The sequence below is a fragment of the Paramisgurnus dabryanus genome, chromosome 2 (genome assembly GCF_030506205.2).
Source record: "Paramisgurnus dabryanus chromosome 2, PD_genome_1.1, whole genome shotgun sequence".
Classification (NCBI taxonomy): Eukaryota; Metazoa; Chordata; class Actinopteri; order Cypriniformes; family Cobitidae; genus Paramisgurnus; species Paramisgurnus dabryanus.
Window position 1 is genome coordinate 47,536,701 of NC_133338.1, and position 22,583 is coordinate 47,559,283.

At 35.2% G+C, this 22,583-nt stretch overlaps 1 protein-coding gene across 3 annotated transcripts; it reads left to right on the forward strand.

Annotated features, from left to right (window-relative positions):
- The first annotated feature begins 291 nt into the window (after positions 1 to 291).
- Positions 292 to 20,678, forward strand: tspan5a (tetraspanin 5a). 3 transcript variants are annotated; one of them, XM_065288897.2, is made up of 11 exons: positions 292 to 638; positions 7,413 to 7,463; positions 7,587 to 7,733; positions 8,192 to 8,362; positions 9,605 to 9,730; positions 12,110 to 12,157; positions 14,445 to 14,564; positions 14,651 to 14,712; positions 16,710 to 16,794; positions 19,768 to 19,806; positions 19,917 to 20,678. In XM_065288897.2, exons 1-9 carry the CDS (start codon positions 558 to 560, stop codon positions 16,780 to 16,782), a joined length of 879 nt encoding a protein of 292 aa, XP_065144969.1. In that variant the 5' UTR covers positions 292 to 557; the 3' UTR covers positions 16,783 to 16,794; positions 19,768 to 19,806; positions 19,917 to 20,678. The 3 variants fall into 3 exon arrangements, with proteins under 3 accessions (XP_065144969.1, XP_065144970.1, XP_065144971.1); XM_065288898.2 differs by lacking the exon at positions 16,710 to 16,794 and adding an exon at positions 17,990 to 18,032 and having other exon boundaries at positions 294 to 638; XM_065288899.2 differs by lacking the exon at positions 16,710 to 16,794 and having other exon boundaries at positions 299 to 638.
- Positions 20,679 to 22,583: the final 1,905 nt, after the last annotated feature.

Sequence of the window (22,583 nt, forward strand, 5' to 3'; positions counted from 1 at the left end):
CTGTGCATCACATAAGATTCAAGGCTGTGAGGTAAACTAAATACTATTGGCTATTTTAACAAGAGGCGGGACTACTCAATATGACACGCCTTAATTTTTTATTTCTGTGAAAATAACATCAACGCAAGGGACAAAGCTGAACATTTAAAGTTACTTCAATGAGTCTTAAATATTAATGTAATATTTCTAAAGTATTAAAAATGTAGTATGACTAGTAGCTGAGTGCGTGAAGGGAGAGAAATCGTGTTGAGGAGAAAAGACCAAGAAGACTGCTGTGCATTGGCTGATTGAATCGCAGTGCTGTCAATCAACAGCAGCCATATCAAGTGTGCATAAAAAGCGGTGTGAAGTAAATGCGGTGTGAGCGACGTGCCTTTATTTTGTGGTCGGACGCAGATTTCTCTTTGATACAGACAGGCGCTGATGTTATACAGTTGCGCTGGTGTAGTTGGTGAACGTTATGTTTCCTTCATGTGGAAAATAACATTACTGGGACAGTTTCTCGTCGATGTCCTACAAACGGAATAATCAACCAATACGCGTTTTATGTCACAATAATGATGTCAGGAAAGCATAAGGGTCAAGAAGTCAGCTGCTTCATCAAATACTCTATTTTTGGATTTAACATAATATTTTGGGTAAGAGCTTTGTGATGTTACCATACCTCTTTGTTTATATGTCATCAGTGCATGTGAATAAGGGTTAATTCGCCCTCGCATTAAATTGGGTTTCTTTGTTCGTTGTTTGCAATAGGAGAAATCGAAAGATCACTGTCGGTCAGCCTACAGAAGCTTTCGGTTATCTATCGTGTCACATGAAAATTTATTTGGGGTTTGTGCATTTGTCAGACGCTACACTGTGTGTGTTAGCTTGGCTCGAGCCCACACCTCTGCTCCTACCACAATACCATTGAGCTACAAGAACACATCAGCACACAGTCGAGTTTTTTCTGGTTACAAGTTATATTTTCCGAAAAGCCATCCGTTTAAAGACAAGTGCGTCCTGCAGATAAGTTAATCCGCTTTCTCACCGAGGAGGAGCAATGCATCTGATCTCAAATCAGCACTGTGACATTTACATTTATGCATTTGGCAGACGCTTTTATACAAAGTGCATTCAGGTTATGCATTTAAATCGCCAATGTGTTTTCCGAGCTCGAACTCGTGACGTTTGCATTGGCAACACGCGCAATGATGTTTTAGAAATGGTATCCAAAATCACGTGGGTATAAATTTTTAGGAACTTTCCATTACATATGACTATGGTTTCGTCCAAAACACGATATTTATGATTGTTAGCCCAAACCTTTAGAAATTGAAAGAGTATGTGAAATGTTTTTGCTTCAACTTTTTGTTAAAATATACAAGATTTTATAGTATTTTAGCAAACGTTGATAGGATCCTTATGAAGAGTATTACATATAGCACATATTATATATGTAAGTTACTGTATAAACACTCTAGAATTACCCAAATGTATGTATGGTATTATATAAAATATCTACTGTATACAACATAACACATCTAGGAGCCTTTTCAGTAATGTAGTAACATAAATATGTCTGGTATTTGAGTAGTGCATTTCTTAAAATTGAGAAATAATGTGTTTTTTATAGCATTTCTGAATCCTTGATACATGTTTTTGGTATGTGTTACTGTTTTAGGATCTTAAGATTTCTATAAGATGTTGAAAAGTTATTGCATGTGTTATTACTATAGTACATTCAAATGTGCTGCATCAGTAACATCACATGTTTCACCCAAATCGTTGGTTTGATAAAGACTGTAAGGACATGACACAGTGCACTAAATCAGGCTTGATCAGGTCATTTCCTGTTATGATCTCACCCTTGTTGCTTTACATTCTTGATTTGGGTCAACATCAAGAGGCTCAAACCATATCCATGCTAACAGATGAATACAAACTTTACAAAGCACATAAATAAATTAAGGAGTAATTTCACCTATTGTTTAAGAATAGTGTAAGTGAATTATTATTATTATATTACATACCCCTCAAAATATCCTCCAGTGCACTCTCACATGTGAGTTTCAATTCCACATTGTCAAATGTGTCAAAGCACTTCTTTGTTTCTGTTGGACATTTTACTGGCTGTACTACAGTATACAGGACATTTCCACTAAGGCATTATGTCATTTTCTGTACCTTCAAGATTCAGTCTGTGCTGGTCTTAATGGCAGCTTAGTAAACACGAATGCATTCAACTAAAAAGCTTGTGCGTTCACATTATGGTATCAATCTCTACAGTATCAATCTTTATTTGTGAAGCACATTTAAAACCGCCGAGGCTGGCCAAAGTGCTGTACACAAAAAAAGGTAAAAAATGAAAGTAAAAGACTTATGATTTCTTGACAATAAAACATACAAATGCCAAATGGTAGTACATTTACCATTCAAGATCAGGGCCTTTATCCCTAAAGAATCTTAATGCAAAAAGTAGCTACTAGTGACGCATTTCTAAGAAAGTTCTTAGAAATGTGGGCGTTTACTCTTAAAATTAAAGAAAAAAGTAATTCAGAAAGCATCTTAACCCTTAAAAGAGGTCTTAAGGTCAATATAAATATATATATTATAGGTAAAAGTATACCTGCAATTTCAAATTGATGGCTAATAATAGATCCTATTATTACTCTTTTTCTTCCTTCTTGGACAACCAACCAATCACAATCTTCAAAAGATAGTAGGTGTGTTCGACTTCATGCGGCGCTGCGCAGACCGATCGGCGGCTGACTTGAAGCAGTGCATTCCGGTTAGTAATTTTGTCCGACTTCAGCTGGCGCTGCAGGCACGTGATTGTGTCATATGGTTTTTAAGTACCGCGAGAGCGTTTCGAGAGTAGCCGGCTAGCTCAGGCAGTGCAGCTTCTCCAGAGCGGCTGCACGGAGTTGTGATGACGACACAGCTTTACGTGATTGCTCGCCTCACTGATGACAACGATCACGTGCGTTTCAAGTTTAATCCAACCTTTAGTTCCACTAATAAACATTATAAATTCATGTTTTAAAACAGGAAAAAACACTTTAATATGCTTAAATATGTTATATTGTGTCGTGTAATAAAATAAAAATGAAAATAACAAACTCTATTGGTATTTTAAGTCTAAAATTAATACAATTAAACAAAAACTTTTTAAAACATGTTTCGGTGCATCCAAACTTTTTGTTTGGGTTTTAGCCCAGAATTTTCATTTCGGTGAATCACTAATAAAAATAAAAATATGCAAATGTGTCATCTGTTGATATAGGATCGACAGGGGTTCAATAACTTGCAAATCTAGATTTTATATCTAATTTGTAGTTCTCTCATATACTTCACCTTTGGCACAGCATGTTGTTTTGATCCATAATAGTGGGTATTTGTCCTGAATATTTGTTACCCCTTTAAACCTATTTATTGGCCTATTAACCTATAATGATTAACCTTGGTGCCTACTGTTTGTCATACATTTCAGATCATTCACGTTGTTAAAAGACTGCATTAACATAACTGATAGAATAAACATTTATTCATGTATAAGTAGACAAATATATAGAGAGATGTGTGTTCAACTTTAATATCCTAAAAACAACACACACGGGCGTTTTTTCCGGACGGGGATTAGACTTACCGTCCAAACCGAAAACAACTTGCACTGACATGTCTTAAAATACATCCGTGCTCTTTGTTTTGCCTCAAAATGCACACAAGTAATGTTTTTAGTAAGGCATGTTTGTTAAAACTAGTTATATTTCCTAGTTAAACTAAGGCTTAGTCCTGGCTTGAGATAATCCCTGTCCAGGAAACTGCCCCACAATGATTTAAGTAGCTGCATGTTTCCGTTTTGCTCTCTAAGTTGGATGGATATGAATAGAAGCTTTGAATACCAAAGAATTTCCAAAAAACAGAATTGTCCCTCATGGATCAGTCTCAGTCTATTTTTGAAACCATTTTGTAAGTGACTAGATATGTTGTTTATTCATTTTTTTTAATAAAGTGCTTCAATTAACTGAAATAACTTTTTTATAAAATATTTATATATCCTTTGATTTCTTGTGAATTAACCCTGTACATTCCTTTTATCCATTTTCTCTATATATATTTTATTTCTAAGGAATACAAATTTAACAGAAGATGCCAAGCAAGGTTTCCTTGTTCAACCAGAAATATCAACGCAAAATCACGGAAAGACGTATTCATAACAACATATAACAACATCATAACTACTTTATTATGAATTATCATTATAAGAATTTCCAATAATTTGGAAAGACTGGTCCACCAGCATAACACCAGCATTGATTTCATATTTTCCAGCAGGGACATTTTTTCAAATATGCATGAACTGCTATTGATATGTGTAAAAAAGTATTTTTAGTAAGAAAAGTACTGTATTGTATGTGGGTGACAATCACATTACTGTTACCATGAGTATTCACGGACACAAGGGCCCTTGTGTGAGCCGTTGTCCCAGCACTGCAGATGAAAAGATGTAGCATTACAAGAAAGTAACAGGACTTTGCAAAATGTAGCCATGAATGTTGTTTTGAATTGTGAATTAAATTCTGGGAATTTTCCAAGCCTCTACTGGCTTGAGACATGCAGTGCGACTGGACAAAAGGTCCTGATCCCTTTGAAAATTACTGTTCATTTAAAGAGCACCTATTTAAATCGATTTACGATTTTACATTTCTGCAAAAAGTAAAAATATGCGAGTTATCCTTTCCATCTCTTTTCTTGTACTACAATAAAAACAAGGATTGTAGGCAATAATTTATTTCCTCAGCCGTGGCGGCCGGTGACTTCTCTTCTGAGGGGCACAACTTCAAAATGTGTTTGTCATGTGTGTTGCTCATCATTTCAAAATATGTGTTCATTGCATCATGTGAACCATGTGCATCATGTATCTTGTCAAAATGCGTGCCTGCAGCACACGTGTTGAAAGGATTTATCATAAAAGAGATGCTCGTGTTCACAAAATATTTGCAAAACACTAACTTAACACTAAAGTCTGATTATACATAAGATAAAATGAGTATCTGGCAAACGCAAGCTGCTTTTTTTAATAAACCCCTTCAAAGCATCTGCAGCAGGCTCGTATTTTGACGTCATGTGTGATGCACATAAGTTTACACAACATGCCAAACACACATTTTGAAATGACGGGCCACACACGTGACGGGCTAAATACATATTGTGACAAGCTTCGCATCGTGCGCCCTTGAAAAAGAAGTCACCGGCCACCACTGTTCTTTGGTTGACATGGACATGACGGTCATTATCATAATTTTGCCCGCTGTAAGTACTCTATTTTTTTTATATTTAAATAATTTACTACTAACTAAACCATGATTGACACGAGTTTTGTGCAGTGCAGAGTAGTGCTTGTTGTTTGTCGTTTCTACGATCACAAATGCAGACATGGTTTTAATGTTTCCGTATCCTTAAGGCTGGGATATACCATTTCCGTGTCCGGCTCGCGCGTGCACGCGTCCGCGCAGCTTTCCAAGTATACTCCCCGCGGCTACACGCGGATGGTCGCGTTCGACAAAGAAATTCACTGGACGATAAAAAATATTGTCCGATGCCGAAAAAACAAAACAAATATTGGCCAATATATCGGCCTTTGCAATATATTGTCCTATCACTAATTGTAAGCTAATCTTCAAAACGATGTATTCAGGCCAATACACTTGACCTCAAAGTTGATGTTGATGTGTTAGAAGCAGGAAAAAAGGGTAAACATTAGGATTTATACGACTTTGAAAAGGGCCAAATTGTGATGGCTAACTGGATCAAAGCATCTCCAAAACTGCAGCTCTTGTGGAGTTTTCCTGGTGAGTACCTACAGTATCAAAAGTGGTCCAAGGAAGGAAAAGCAGTGAGCCGGCAACATGGTCATAGGGGGCGAAGGCTGGCACATGTCGTCCGATCCAACAGATGAGCTACTGTAATGAAAAGTGAATTCTGGTTCTGAAAGAAAGGTCTTGTTGAGACCATGCCTCAATGGGTCAGGGGTGTTTTGGTGGCAAAAGGGGGACTTACACAATATTAGGCAGGTGGACATAATGTAATGGCTGATCGATTTATATTTATTGAGGCTAAAAATACTTCAAATGAATTCAGTAGCTGAAGAAATGCACTTTATGAATTGCCTAAATAAAATAACGTTACATTAAAACATATAGTGTGGTCATTTTATAAATAATAAATATCATACTTTTAAATTTGAATTTTTTTCTTCTTACTAAAGATTTTGTGAGCAAAAGTCAATTTGCCATTCCAGTAAATGAGGAAATAAGTTTCATGACACGAACCAGATGTCTGGTCAGTAGGGTGGTCCTTATTTTGCAACTTTTAAAATGTCATGCTCTCACCCCACCAATATGTTTGAATACATAAATAAAAATTTGGGCACAATTTATTTCAATATTTATTCATATTTAGAGGTTGTTCAAGACCTTTGAAGTTTAACACATTGCGTATTATGTGATACTTTGTTCTAGCATGTATAATTGTTTAATAAAATATACTTATGGCAGCAATGGACTTATTTGACCATACTCCATGCGATTCAAACTCCTGTTTTAGTTGTGATATGTCTTTCAAAGCAAGAAAGCTTCAATGTGAATGAAACACAATAGACAATATACACTGAGACAATGGCTGAAGCAACACAAGCAAGTCTGCTATATGGTTACTCGGATCAGCAGAGACTGAAATAACTGGAACAAAGTTACCCTCCAAGAAGCATTATGTGTGTTGTGTGTTTTTAAATGGTACAGTCTTTGCAAAAATATGTGATTTTGGAAATATTCAAAGGCTTTGAGCAACCTCTATATATTGTAGGAACAATAAAAAAAATTGCACAGTGTGTTTTTATTGATATCCTAAAACATTTAGGGGGTGAGAGTTGAACATTAATAAAAAATGTACCCATTATAAGGACCACCTTACTGGTCAGATGTCTTCACCATGTAAGACCAGAATACAGAAACAGTCGTATTGACACACACTGAAAATTTGAGAGAGATGAATGTGTGTCTTACATTCACTGGTAAGGCCTTATTTTTTCATTAAACTAAGTAAATGACAAAAGAAAAAAATGCTTGTCATCTGTTTATCCCAGATGTTTACTATTTGGACTTTATGAGGGGGGGGGGGAATTGCACTGGACAGATTGCTGTGTACCCTGCCAAATGCCATTCTTGCTTTATCTGGTGATAGATTCCTGTTTGTATTCCTGTTTATAGTCCAGAGAAAAAAACCCAGACTATAAAAAACCCTGAAAAGTTTAATGCAACTTTTCAACGAAACAATTCTGACGCAACTCATGTGTCTTCAATTTGCTTTTTTTAGGAATGTGTGTATATCACATTTATTAAGAGTGATGTAATATCCCTCTTGTTTTGTAGTTGGTGGGAGTGGCTTTCCTTGCGATTGGATTGTGGGCATGGAGTGAGAAGGTAAGAAAAACTATATTTACAATCAGTTTATTAATATCCAAGGGAAGCTGAGACCCTTTGTGTTCTTCATATTTGTGCTAGTTTAAAGCTAAACCACACTCTTTCTCACTTTCTGATCCTAAGGGAGTTCTCTCTAACATCTCCTCCATCACTAATATGAGTGGACTTGATCCGGTGTGGTTGTTTCTGGTAGTAGGATTTGTGATGTTCATCCTGGGTTTTGCTGGCTGTATTGGTGCCCTAAGGGAAAACACCTTACTGCTCAAATTTGTAAGTTTTGAACTTCAAAGGAAGGAAGTACTACATTTATAGAGTGATGCATTTATCCCTGAGAGTCGTAGAGATACACTAATGGACTTAGACTGTCTTATCTCAGTCATGTTGATGTTTACATTGTTACCGTATACTCGCATGGGTTGAAGGATTTGTTTAAGTTTAGAATTTCACTTATTGGTTTCATGGCCATTAAAATATTTTCATTTTAGTTGGCACATGTTGATGAGGGGAAACATTAAACACATATATACAGTATATTTTTACTAAGTAACATTTCCAATTAAAACCAAACTTTGGTGTCTTGTGAAGACCTGCCAATACTACTGTCATCAATTACACCCTACAATGTGGGTGGTCCACCGGAAATATGTTTTTTTTTAGTTTCACAAACCTAAAATAAAAAATCTCCTTAATGTGATAATATAATAAAGCATATTTGTCGCTTTTTCCAGTTTTCTGTGTTTCTAGGGATCATCTTCTTTCTGGAGTTGACCGCTGGAGTCCTGGCCTTTGTCTTTAAAGACGGGATTAAGGAACAGCTCAACGCTTTCATCCAGAAGAACATAAAAGCCTACAGGGACGACATTGATTTACAGAACCTCATCGACTTTACTCAGTCTTATGTGAGCATAAATAAAAACATTCAGTGACATTTTACAATAAAGTTGTGTTAGTTAGCATTAATAAATGCAATAACTTACATGAACAAACAATGAACAATATAGTTTTTCAGCATGTATTAATTCTTGTTAATGTTAGTTAGTCTTACGCCAATTATGCTTAATAAACTGAATGTGTGGGGTCACGTAAATGCGTAAATTCATTTTCTTTTATTTGGGAAAGCCCATAAAGGGCGTAAGCAAAAAATGCTTCACTTTAATTTCATAGTTCACTTATAGTCCATGAATTGCAGGGTTTCCCGCAGAAAATGTGATAGTTAAGGTGGTAAGGTTGGGTGGGTGGGCGTGGCCTGTGTGTGGAGCAATCAAAGGGGCGATGAAAATGAAAAAATGTTTATTAAGAACACTCAAATAAAACTTAATTTTGACTGCGTGATGAAGTGAAACTAAGGGGTTAATAAAGACAAACCTAAGCAAATATTTTATATTGCAAGAATTATCCATTGTTTTCATAAGGCTGGATTTCTTCTCCTTACATCCAAAAACACACTTCATCTTTCGTGCCATTGTTGAGTTTTGAAATTAAACAAAGCTGAGTGGCGTGATAAGATGTTTGGAAGCTCTAGCGTCTCCCGCTGATTGACGGGTGGGCGGGGTTTTCCGGGGGAAGTGCCCATATAAATAAGTGATACGTATAGAAAACCCCTGAAACGTCAGTTGGACCTGTAATCAAAAAAAAACTTTCCTAAATTTGTACGAACCCTGGCGAAGTGCATTCGGGACAAAAATACTCTCTAACATGTCCAACTGCTTTTTTGACACTTTGCCTACGTTTAGCATGAGGAAACAACTCTATAACTGTGTTAATAAGTCAGAATGCTTGAAATACCATTGAACCCCCCCCCCCCCCCCTTTAAATAAACATAAGTCCACTTACAGTTCTCACGGACATGCGTTTTATCAACTGGCTAGTTATCGCGCTATTCTCCGAGATACACTTGATGGCCTTTTGGGTAGCGGATTTTTCTTTAGATGACCTAGTTAAGGCGGTAGGGTGTCCCAGCTTAGGCGGGCCACCCGAACTGCAAAGTGCTGGCTGAATTGGGAACTCGCTTAGCGAGACCAATCTGCTTCAACTACTGCATCAGTACTCTTTTGCTTCGGAGCCGAGCACTCTGCTATTGCTGATCTTTTATTAATCAATTTAAATTGCTGATTTAAGCCCTGATTCTTTGTTTTTCCAAGTGGGAATGTTGTGGTCTGAATGGACCAGATGACTGGGACCAGAACATCTACTTCAACTGCACAAAAGAAAACCACAGCCGAGAAAAATGTGGCGTGCCCTTCTCCTGTTGCCTAAAAAATTTAACGGTAAAATACTTGTCTACCTTTTCTAAAAAGGTTTCTACCACATTGTTTAAACCATTTCAATGTCATGTTTTTCACTTGTATTATAGTATGCTTTGAAGTATGGTGCTTTATGATACTTGTTTTCTCACTTCCAAGCCCTTAAAGGGATAGTTCACCAGAATAAATGAAGATTCTGTAATCATTAAAGAGCCACACAGATCCAAAATCGAAACTGACCTGTATTGCAGTGTGTCATGTAGCTGTCCATCAATGTAAACAACGTGTAAAGTAGTTGAACCAAAAAGTGCACGATTAATAAAGTTATTGGCTTCTAAAGCAGGGAGTCGACTCTGAATCGCTGAAACGAGTCGTTATATGGATTGAATCTCCTGCCTCTCTTTATCCAAGTCACACGAGATACTTGCCCGCGAGAGACACGAAAACTATGACCCGCCCACAGCTAGGTAGTGTGTGTAAACATCAGCTCACGCTGTGTTTTCAGTTTGTGTTGTTTTCACTACCAAAGGAGACTTTTTCAAGGAGGGATATACTAAATGTGTCTGGCTGTGAAGAATCAGTGGTTAAAATTAATTTTTAACGGAAGGATGTAGACGTTTGGCAATGAAAGATGGTTCAGTACCCACTTTATTTGGAACAACATGCGTCTCCTAACCACAACCTGTAAGTATGATTATAGCTACATACTTGCTTAAATGAGTTTAAAATGTCTATCATCATTTTTATTGCTTGGATTAATGATGAATGATGTCGTTGTCAGAGAGTCACGTTAGCAAGCGGTTAACGCATGCTGCACTTTCGGTTTTGCTATGACCCGGTTATTTTACATAAATGCTTAAATGAGTGTAAAATGTCTATAGTCGTTTTTATTGCTTGGATTATTGATGAATTATATCGTTGTTTAAACTCTATATACTGTCAGAGTCACGATAGCAAGCGGTTTACGTAACTCATGCTCACTAAGGGTTTTGCTATGACCCGGTTAGTTTACATAAATGCTTAAATGAGTGTAAATTTTTTATTTTCGATCGTCGTTGTTATTGCTTGGATTAATGATGAATGATTTTGTTGTTTAAACTCTTAATTTACTGTCAGAGAGTCACGTTAGCAAACGGCTAACGCATGCTCACTTATGGTTTTGCTATGACCCGGTTAGCTTACATAAATGCTTAAAAGAGTGTAAAATGATAGTTTCAATCGTCGTTGTTATTGCCTGGATTAATGATGAATGATGTGTATTGATGTTGATAATGTCTTCTCAGTGAATCATGTTAGCACGAGGTCAATACATGTTGCACTATTGTTGGTCTGTGCCACTGATCTGTGGTCTGTGCGACTGATCTGTGATCTGTGCAAAGACACTCTGTCAGTTGACCAATCAGAGCAGAGTAGGCTACTGAAAGGTGGGGTTTAGGCAGACTTGAGTCGTTGAACGGCTTCACACGAATCGTTTGGGGATCTCTGAGAATTGGGGTAATTTTAAATTTATATTTTGAGAAAATTACAGGGTTTTTTGACCTTGCATGCATTTAAACCTGTTGTCCGGGACTTATAAACAGTGATAGGATGCTTAAAATTGTCATCTTACTGGCTCTTTAACCAAACCGATAAGGAGCCCTATTGACTTCCATAGCATTTTTACAATCTCTGAACATTTTGATTACAAACATTCCTAAAAATATCTTCTATTGTGTTCATCAAAATAAATACATTTATACAGGTTTGTAACAACATAAGAGTGAATAAATGAATTTTCATTTTTGGGTTAACTATCCCTTTAAGGCCAAAAAATAAAGCCTTGGTTTTCTTGGCATAATTTTCATGATTTAAGGGTGACACTGAAAGCAAGAGAGGAAAGTGGGCCTTGAGGAAACAAGAGCAACTAAAAGAGAGAATATAAAACAGGATCTGGCCTACGTGCACAGAGTAAAAATAACATTACACAGACAATAGACAACCAACCAGACAACATCTACGGCAAAGAGGAATTATGGCATTTTATGAGCGATTGCCTCTTAATAAATCAACATCTGATTCAGCACTTAGATTATGGACTCTTTAATGAATGAAGTAATTCATCATTATAGCATAAAGGAGATTCGCCTGTTGCCGACTACAGTACGCCATCTAAAAAACTGTATCGAATATAAAAAATGGGCTTGTTTATAAAAAAGGACACTTATTTAAGTATTTTTGGGGTGAACAACACAATAGTTTTTAATAGAAAAGGCTTATAAAAATGAACTAACACACTCTCAGTTTGCGCTCTCTTGACAGCTTTTTACCCATACTGTAAATGTTTCTTTACTGTCAACATGTTTCCTTTAGGATGTGTGTCAATTTTGCCTTCTATTAATTTTGCATAAATCACATGTTTTTCAGGGGGATGTTATCAACACACAGTGTGGTTATGACGTTCGGAACAAAACTGTGAGTCACATTTACTCATCTCATTACTGTATTTCTTACCTCTGTCATTTAAAATTTTCTTAAATTTATACCTGTACATGCATGGGTGTGTATTTATATATACATAATTATTATACACAGTACACACACATTTATGTAAACCAAAACGTAACACTTTTTTTCATAGTTTGGCGGGTCCTGGAACTTATAGTCAGGTGCGACTTATACGTCAATATTTTTTCATATGAACCAGGAAAACCTTTACCGTCTACAGCCTTGAGAGTCCGCTCTATGCTAATCCTGGATTTATGTATATAACTCAGTGATGTGGAATGACTTTGGGACCTTTTTGAACTTGATTTGGCTTGTGTTAATTTAGCCTGTTCAGCCTGCCTGGTATGTTCTATATACTATTGTGTATCATGCAAATAACTGTTTATGTTACTTTAACATGTACAGACACGTACTGTATTCAGCCTGCTGTTCTGTGCTACTGTTAAGTTGAATAACTTGCCTTTCCAGATTAAATGTCTGTTCTTCGGCTTGGGATTTTTTAAAATTTAATCATTTTGTAAATAAACTCGACGTATAGTCCACTGTGACTTATATATGTTTTTTCCCCTTCAAAATGCATTTTTGACTGATGCAACTTATACTCCGGAGCGATTTATCTTGTTCAGTCGATAAGAAATTATGTTTTTTTGAGGAAAACATTCCAGGATTTTTTTTTTTCATTTCAATGGACTTTAATGGACCCCAACACTTAACACTTAACTCAACACTTAACAGTTTTTTTTACCGTAGTTTCAAAGGACTCTAAAAATCTAGCGAAACGATTGTCATTTTTGACAAGAAAAATAAAAAATATGCACTTTTAAACCACAACTTCTTGTCTATCTCCGGTCCTGTAATGCGCCAGCGCGACCTTACGCTATATGTCATCACGTCAAGAGGTCACGGATATTGTATGCAAAACTGCGCCCCAGTGTTTACAGATGTGGAGAAAGAGGACTGTTCCGACGTTGTTGTATGTCGAATGATACTAATTAATGTAATGTAACACGTGACCTTTCTAGGTCATTACGCAATTACGTGAGTTCATGCCGGCACGTCACAGGACCGGAGATAGACGAGAAGTTGTGGTTTAAAAGTGCATATTTTTTATTTTTCTTGTCAAAAATGACAATCATTTCACTAGATAAGACCCTTATGCCTCGTTTGGGATCGTTTAGAGTCCTTTGAATACTCCGTTGAAAAAAACTGTTAAGTGTTGGGGTCCATTAAAAAGAGAAAAATCCTGAAATGTTTTCTTTAAAAAAAAATATTCTCGACTGAACAAAGAAAGACATTTTGGATGACATGGTGGTGAGTAAATTATCTGGATTTTTCTTAAAGAAAATTGACTAATCCTTTAAGGGTAGGGTTACATTACTTTTTACATTATTCCACAAAGCTTCCAACAACTCCTTCAAACTCCATTTAATACATTTCACAAGTTGGCATTAACATGTAATCAATAGGGAATGAGAGACTGCTTATTTGGCGTGCTGTCCGAGGGGAGGGCACCAAGCCTGTAATTTTAGCCCGAAACCAGAGTACCACCCCCTCTTTAACTTGGAAATGAAACTAGATGAGAGTAAGGTGATGGGGTGGAGGAGGGATGCTGCAAAAAAACGGGACAGAGGTGAGGGACTGCTATTTATAGGCACCTCTTCGTGCTGATTGGTTGGATAACATGACCATGCTCCTCCTAAACTTAGTTAAATAAACTTCATTTAGAACTCTTTGGGGCAATCTTTTTGAGAATTTTCCCCTATTGTTTTTGAGATTTTCACCTGTGATGACATCTACAGTAAAGTCCTTGATAACGTCTAGTCCCATGAAGTGACTTGACTTTAAAAGGGAGATGGCTAACAATTGGGTTATTACTGGTGTGTTTATGTTATCAAATAAACATGTTTTGTGTTAACCCAGGATCATATTTAAAGGGATAGTTCACCAAAAAAGCACCATTTGAAAAAATACAGGAAAAAATATTACTATGGAAGTCAATGATGCTCAAAAACTGTTTGGTTACAAACATTGCTCAAAATATCTTCCTTTGTGTTCAACAAAGAAATAAATACTGGTTTGTGACAACATTACATTTTCATTTTTGGGTGAACTTTCACTTTAAAGCTTTCAACCAAAACCCGATTAAAGGCAATGTTAAATGAGATAGACGCCAATAAAGTCTTTTTATTTATATCCTTTTATATACATACAAAATAATACCAATCTGTCCTGATATTAAACATTTGTTCCTCAGATGGAAGCTGTGCGACAGCAGTACATAAATGTTAAAGGCTGTGAGCGACAGTTTGAGACATGGCTACAGAATAATCTGACATTAGTGGCTGGGATCTTTGTAGGAATAGCACTGCTTCAGGTGAGATGACCCTGATCTGATGTAACTCTTATCATTTAGCCAATTTTTGTTTCTCTCATTAAAAATTATCAAATTTATGTTCACAGATATTTGGAATATGCCTTGCACAGAGTTTGATGAGCGACATTGAAGCAATAAGATCCAGCTGGTAAGAACATACAAACTTACAACGTATAACTGTATCTTCTCAACTTTTTCTTGCTGTAACCGCACGCACTGCACATATCACCTCAGTACTTGCTGATAACAGTGCAACGTCCTATTAACATCTCAATTTACAGTGCACATGAATGAGTTATAGCTTTAAAAGATGCAGTCAACATGGTAGGCATCTACACCTACTGTAGTGATGTGGATGTAGTTTTGTATTTGTGATACTAGCGAATGTTTTGAGTAATGTTTTACTGGTTCTGTGAAATAAATGCATCATCTTTTACTCCATATGAAATAAAACAGCTTTTATTCGGCAGCTACTGATATATCATCTCATGCAAGTGTACGTGGTTTCAGATATACTTAAAAATTTATTTTAATTTCTGGAGTTGTCAAAATGTGACATCCAAGCTTCAAAGTAGCTTATGCAATGTTTGCTCAAATTTTGAGAAGCGTCACCTTGTGGAAGAAACTGGAAAAGTTGTTCATTCTCAGTTTTTAACATCTAGTCCATCCATACCTGTCAACATTGCTTTACATAGGGATGAGAAAACAATGTAAAATATGTAAAAATAAGAGACACACAATTAAACAAAGTTAATTGAGAATTAAAATAACAATTTAAAGAAAATAAATGTGATTTTAATGAAACATTTTAATTCACTTAAATTAGATTTTTTTTTTTTTTTTGATTTTTTTTTAAATGTTTTGAGATTTTTTATAGAAAGACTAAAAATACAGAAGAAATACAGGAAATTATTTAAACGAGATGATGGCGGTATAGAATGGTAAAATACAAGAAAATCCTAGGAAAACAGGACGGTTGATGGGTATGATCTAGTCAGAAAAAAATTTGTGTGCACTGCAGATATAATGCACATTATCAGTTGATTTAAGCATAATTTGTAGCATTATATTTACAGACCATAGTTTTTCTCTGTCTAATGTGATACAAAAATATTAAATGCTAATATAAAAAGATTATTAGCGAAGCCTATTTTTAAAGGAAAACACCACCGTTTTTCTATTTTTTACTTGTTCTTGCCTCAACTTTTTTGCGGTGCGTGTATTTTTAATCTTTGTACAGCACCTCGTGAATGTGTTAGCATTTAGCCTAGCCCCATTCATTCCTTAGGATCCAAACAGGGATGAATATAAGCCACCAAACACTTCCATGTTTTCCCTACTTAAAGGGGACAAAAAAAGAAAAACGATTTTTATCTTGTCTTTGTTGAATAATGGTGGTCTACCCGCATTCACAAACATACAAAAAGTGCTAGACATGCTAAACATCTCAGTCTCATAGAAATTCCTCTTTTAGTAAAGTCAGCCAGAAAAACGGCCCAATCTGAAAAACTGTTGCTTATGACATCACAGGCATCTAACTGCCCCTCCACTTTAAAATAATTGGCTAAATTTTTTGAGTGGCAGCAAAGCTAGCCAATCAGTAATGAGATTGCAAATTAAGCCAGTAGGGGGAGCCAAATAGGTGCAAAACCACTTGTTTAAAATCCCCCACCCTAATAGAGCTATCTGAGAGAGGTTTTTAGGAAGCTTTTAAGGCATTTCAGACACAAACAAATTTTTTTTGTCTACATGTCACATCACAGAACAAGGATAAATACCCCGTTCAATCATTCTATTTCACATTTAAAGACTGTCACATGTGTAGTTACACGAGTAAGTATGGTGGCAGAAAATACAACTTTTGTTCGGAGCCATAGAAACGAATGGGGCTAGGCTAAATGCTAACACATTCAAGAAGTGCTGTACAAAGATTAAAAGTGCACACATTGAAAAAGATAGGTATGTATTAATTCATCTAAGTTGAGCTATGAGCATAGTAAAATATTGAAAAATTGTGGTGTTTTCCTTTAAGGGTAATCCTTCATGACACCACCGCTCTTTAACCCGCTCTCTTTATTTCCGCACTATCATAACCACGCCAACTCACCTCATGACTTCACTTCTCGTTCCCCCTGCTCTTATCAGGGTGCCGCCCCCCGCTTACATCGTTCGTCGCCCCCCGTCCCACTCCAGCAAGAATGCCTCAGTGTACTCCTGAGGCGCTCACGTGGTTGGTGTGAAACAATGCCTGCTTGTTTTGTCTCTGGTTTCTGTGTTTTCTTCTAGATAAACTCCTAGTCCTTTCCTCTATTGGAAAGTTACTGAGAATGTTTAGTATCAACATCTGTTATCCTCATATAACAGTTATAATTCATGTACGGTTAAGCAACACTATGTAGTTTCCATGTAAAAATGACTTACAGCTCCAGGTTGCAGCAACAGTACAATTTGTCCAGTTAAAAGTTGTTCTATCACTAAATAATTTTAGAGACATTATTTAAAGGTAAAAAAAACTACATAGTGTTGCTTTAAGGCATGAACTAACAAGTTAGGGGCCAGTCACACCAATAGCGTTTATGGCAGTTGCAGGCGCCTTTTTTGAATGATATTCTATGGGCAGGGCGCGTTTGCGCGCTGTTTATGCGCGCCGAGCGCCTTGCGGTTTTTTGCCGCCTGCCGCGCACGCGTTTTTGAAGGAGCGCTGAGAGCGGAGAAGCGCCCGACGTCATTCGTGTCTTTCCATTGTCCAATCGAATGAGGGGAGAGGCGGGCCTTACGTTGTGGTGAGGGAAGTTTACAGTTGCTTTGAAGAACCGGACTCCACTCGCTCACTCTCTCCTGCGTGTTTGTGCACCTCTCATCCTCAAACAAGGTCAGAGCAAGCGTCCTCTTTTTTAAAGTTTCTGCTGATATGACAGTTAACAGCAAAAGAGCGCTCACGCTTCAATATTTGATTGACAAGACAGCTGACTCGGTGGTTGCTTAGCAATATGAAAAGCCGCGTCGCACTGCTCTTTTTTTAAAAAAGGCAGTGCGTCGCGCCTTGCGTTTGCAAGCGTTTAAAGCGCTTTTGGTGTGACTGAAGCCTTACACTTGACACAGACATTATCAGTGGCGGCTGGTGACTGCTTTTCCGAGGGGCGCAAATTTTAAAATATGTGTTGGGAGTGTCATGTGTGTTGGGAGTGTTTTCAAAATATGTTTGTTGCTTCATGTGAACTATGTGCATCACGTGTTTTGTTAAAAATTGTTGTTGAAAATTGTGTCATTTCCTCGCCCTCATGTTGTTTGGAATCTGTATGAGTTTATTTCTTCTTTTAAACATAAAATGATACTACGACAGTTAGCGGTCGCCAGCTGAATGATGTCATGCCACTGTCCATTGATCTTTGTGATCATATTAACCCTTCCTCTCGGTCCCTCAGGTTCTTTCGGTCTTCTAGACCTAATTTTGATACTGTGCTCTAGGTGACATCCTGTCTCTACACTATCCACCCCATTCCTCATTATAACCCTGATATGACAGCTGATCCTGCAACCCTTCTTTCCATCACATTTCACTAGTTATCTCTAAACCACATTGTAGATTTGAATAATGCTTCTAATGTAAGGTTTCTCATCAAAAAAGACCAAATGGTGTAGTGATGAGCAAAACAAGGCCTTAATGGAATATTCTGGGTTCATCTCGATCTCTGTCGGCAGCATCTGTAGCATGCAGTCGATTACTGTAGGAACATTTTTTGGCTCGTACCTCAGTTTGTGTTGTACATGCAGTAATACAGGAGTCTATGAGGCAATATACCGGTCACAGACTCTGTTGATATATATACTCAACCCAGACTGTTTTCTTATTTTGGCCTCTTTACAATAAGGGTGTATTGTTAACATAAGGTAACACGTTAGCTAACACTGAACACTACAGCATTTATTAATCTTAGTTCATGTTCATTTGGGTCAATGACGTGACGTTAAAAATTTTGTGTCCGTATGGTTCAATGAAATGTAAAAGGATTAAAATTTCAAAATAAATTTGCAGATTACTTGCATACATTCTCTTTTTGAGGACCAAGTCTAACATTTCAGGTTCTATTTCATTTCGAAAGAATATTTGTGGGATAAATGCAAAAATGTCACTGTGGTGTAATCAGCCTATGTCAATTGGTATAACTAGTATTTTATTTATTAAATTATAAATATATTCATAAAAAAATGTGGGGAAAAAAATATAATCATCTAGTTTAGTGTAATATGATTTTTTAAATAATTTGTCAAAGATTATTTAGAAAAAAGAACTTTCAGCATATGTCAGGACAAATATCACAAAAACGCATTAAAATATAAATTTATAAATAAATAAATAAATGTTTTTTTTGTGATTACGCTTACATGCCATCAAAGTGGATAAAATATTTAATATTTCTCATTTTTTGGCGCAATTGGCGGTTACACCATTTGACATTTTCAGGTCCATTCAGTCTTAACTTTCATAAAAATTGTGCAAATGTAATTTTTTTATTGCATAAAATCAACATAAATACACTATGTGCATTGAAAAAAACCTGATGCATGCCTTTAAACAAGTATTTGGGTTTTTTTAAAAGATTTTTGAATTTCTCATCTTGCCAAACTGTTTTTGTCACTGACCCATTTACTAAGAAATTTTTAAAATCAAAAGCACAAATAAAAAGTTGATGTGCAATGAACTACAGTATCATTAACTGTGTTGGTTTTTACTAACATTAACAAAGATTAATAAATGCTGAAAGACTATATAAATATATTAACTATTAGCTTTATTAAAACTATGCATTTACTAATGTTAAAGGGACACTCCACTTTTTGTAAAAAAAACATAGGCTCATTTTCCAGCTCCCCTAGAGTTAAATATTTTATTTTTACCGTTTTTGAATCCATTCAGCTGAACTCCGGGTCTAGCGCAACCACTTTTAGCATAGCTTAGCATAATCCATTGAATCTGATTAGACCATTAGCATCGCGCTCAATAATAACCAAAAACCCGGAAATCAGCTGAATGGATTCCACAACGGTAAAAATCTAATATTTAACTCCAGGGGAGTTGGAAAATGAGCAGATTTTCAAGAAAATTGAAGTGTCCCTTTAACAAATACAACCTTATTTTAAAGTGTAGCGATTTTTGTTTCATGACCTCATTTATATTTGTAATATCTTCTCTTTAATGCAGTTTGTTCACATGAAGTGGGAGCTAGTCATTCAGACACAGGTAAAATCATACAGACACTATAAAAATCTATTTCTCAGTTTCATATGATAAAAGGCATATGTATATCATTATACAGCTGTTACTGATTGTTATGTTTTCTATGTAAGCAGATCTACAGTATGCCAGCATGTTAAACGTAGCAGCTGAGGAGTGGCCAAGAGCAGTGGGTCATGAGTAAACACCGTTTAACTTGCACCATCTGTAAATACAGCTATGTTTTGTGTCAAAAAATATGTATAAATGTAAGAAAACGTGTGTGCGTGCGTGTATTTGAGGGTCTGTGAGAAAGTGTCTTTTTGGTTTTTTAGTCTTATTTGTAAAATGTCTCCTTTTTTATTTGTTTCAACATGCAGTTGTCACATTAACAGCGAAGAGTAAAATCTAATGCACTGGTGTAAGAAAATGAATTTAAAGAAATTTAACCGTAAGTTAATATTTTTTAAATGATGTTTGCACTATTACATTAGACAAGAGGCCCTCAAAAATGTTCTTATAAAATATTTAGTTTATCATAATGGGAAATGCATACCATAACAGCATTTGTATGTAAAGAACTAATCACTATATTTACTAAACATGAAGGTTGTTAGTTTCATCTGCAGGTTTTTAGCACTTTTACAAAGCCACATGGATGGATGTTACAACACTATAACATGGCACTTATGTTTTATGTTATTTTACACTAAACAGCTTTTAACAAACTGTTTACTGTATGTCTCTTTATTTTCTGGAAAGATCTTTCCGATGTAGTTTTTAAGATTTCAATGCATTTACACATTTTTTGAAACTTATCACCTACACTAATGCTTACAATATATGAGGAGTAAATGTTTGATCTTAGGATCAAATAAACAAGTTTTATAAGTCTGAAACTGTCTTTCATTTGATATAAACACTATTTCCCTGTGTTGACTGTTATTTACGGTAAGCATCATATCATGCATTTACTTGATGATCCAGCAAAAAGGACACATGCCCAATAATTTATCAACATTGAAGCGGGGAAAAAAATCTGTTGTGTTTGTATATGTTTGTGTGTATACACTGCAAAAAATGACTTACTTAGTATTTTTGTCTTGTTTTCAGTAGAAATATCTAAAAGTTCTTAAATCAATATGTATTTTCTTGATGAGCAAAATGACCTAAGACAATAAGTCTAGTTTTTAGACAAAAATTATATATTTACGTGAGTTTGTGCTCAAAACAAGCAAAAATATCTGCCAATGGGGTAATAAATTTTGCTAGAATTAAGTGTTTAAGAAAAAAGAAATCTTATTTTAAGGTTTTTTTTCTCACCCCATTGGCAAATATTTTGCTTGTTTTAAGCACAGATTAACTTAAATTGTACATTTTTTGTCTAAAAACTACACTTATTTTCTTATTTTGCTCATCAAGAAATTACATCTTGATTTAAGAATTTTTTGATATTTTTACTGAAAACAAGACAAAAATACTAAGAAAATATTTTCTTGAAAATCCTTTTTTAGAGTGTACACAAAAATCAGAATTTGAGCAAATGACCCAAGAAAAAATGTCTAGTTTTTAGACCAAAAATATCCAATTTAAGTGATTTTGTGCATAAACCAAGCAAAAAAATCTGCCAATGGGGTTCAGTAAAAAATCATATTTCCTAAACACTAAATTCAACAAAAATTCAAGAAACATTTCCTTACCCGATTGGCAGATTTGTTTGCTTGTTTTATGCACAAAATCACTTCAATTTGATATTCTTGTTGTAAAAACTAGACTTATTTTCTTGGGTCATTTTTGCTCATCAAGAAAAAGCATCTTATTTTAAGAATTTTTAGATATTTTTGCTGAAAACAAGACAAAAATACTAATATTTTTTTTCTTAAAATAATTTTTTGTAGTGTACGTGCATATACAACAATATTTTCAAGAGAAAAAATTCTTGACAAAAATACTAAGATTTTTTTCATTAAAAATGTACACTCACTCCCAAAAAAATTATTTTCTTAGTATTTTTGTCTTGTTTTCAGTAAAAATATCTAAAAATTCTTAAATTAAGTATTGTATATGTATTCTCTTGGTGAGAAAAATGACCTAGGAAAATAAGTCTAAAGTTTTTATACAAAAAATATAAATTTTAAGTAAATTAGTGCTTAAAACATGCAAAAAATCTGCCAATGGAATAAGAAAAATGTTCTTGAAATAAGATTACTTTTTCATAAACACTTAAATCAAGAAAATCTTTCTTATTCCATTGGTAGATTTCTTTGCTTGTTTTAAGCACAAATTTGCTTAAATTTGATATTTTTTCTCTAAAAACTAGACTTATTTTCCTAATTATTTTTGCTCATCAAGAAAATACATCTTAATTTAAGAATTTTTAGATATTTTTACTAAAAAACAAGACAAAAACACTAAGAAAGTCATTTTTTGCAGTGCTTAAAAATTGAAAAGTTGGATCAACTTAAATTTTTCTCATTTATATTTTATATTTATATATAAAATTGAAATTAACTAAAATCCAAGTTGATTTAACTTAAAAATTTATTTAAAATTTCTTGACTATTACTTAAGGACTGGTAAATTCTAAAAATAAAGTTAAATTAGTGTTCATTATTTCAACAAATTTTTTATAAATTTTAGCAACTCCTTCCTAGTCAAGAAAGTTTAAATTAATTGTAATTTCAAGTTAATTAAATTTTAAAATTTAGGTGTAACACAGATTTTTTTACAGTGAAATAGCGACTTTTCATATTTCAAAATAATCAGAAGTTTACACAACCACTGTGAACAAACCCAACAGATCA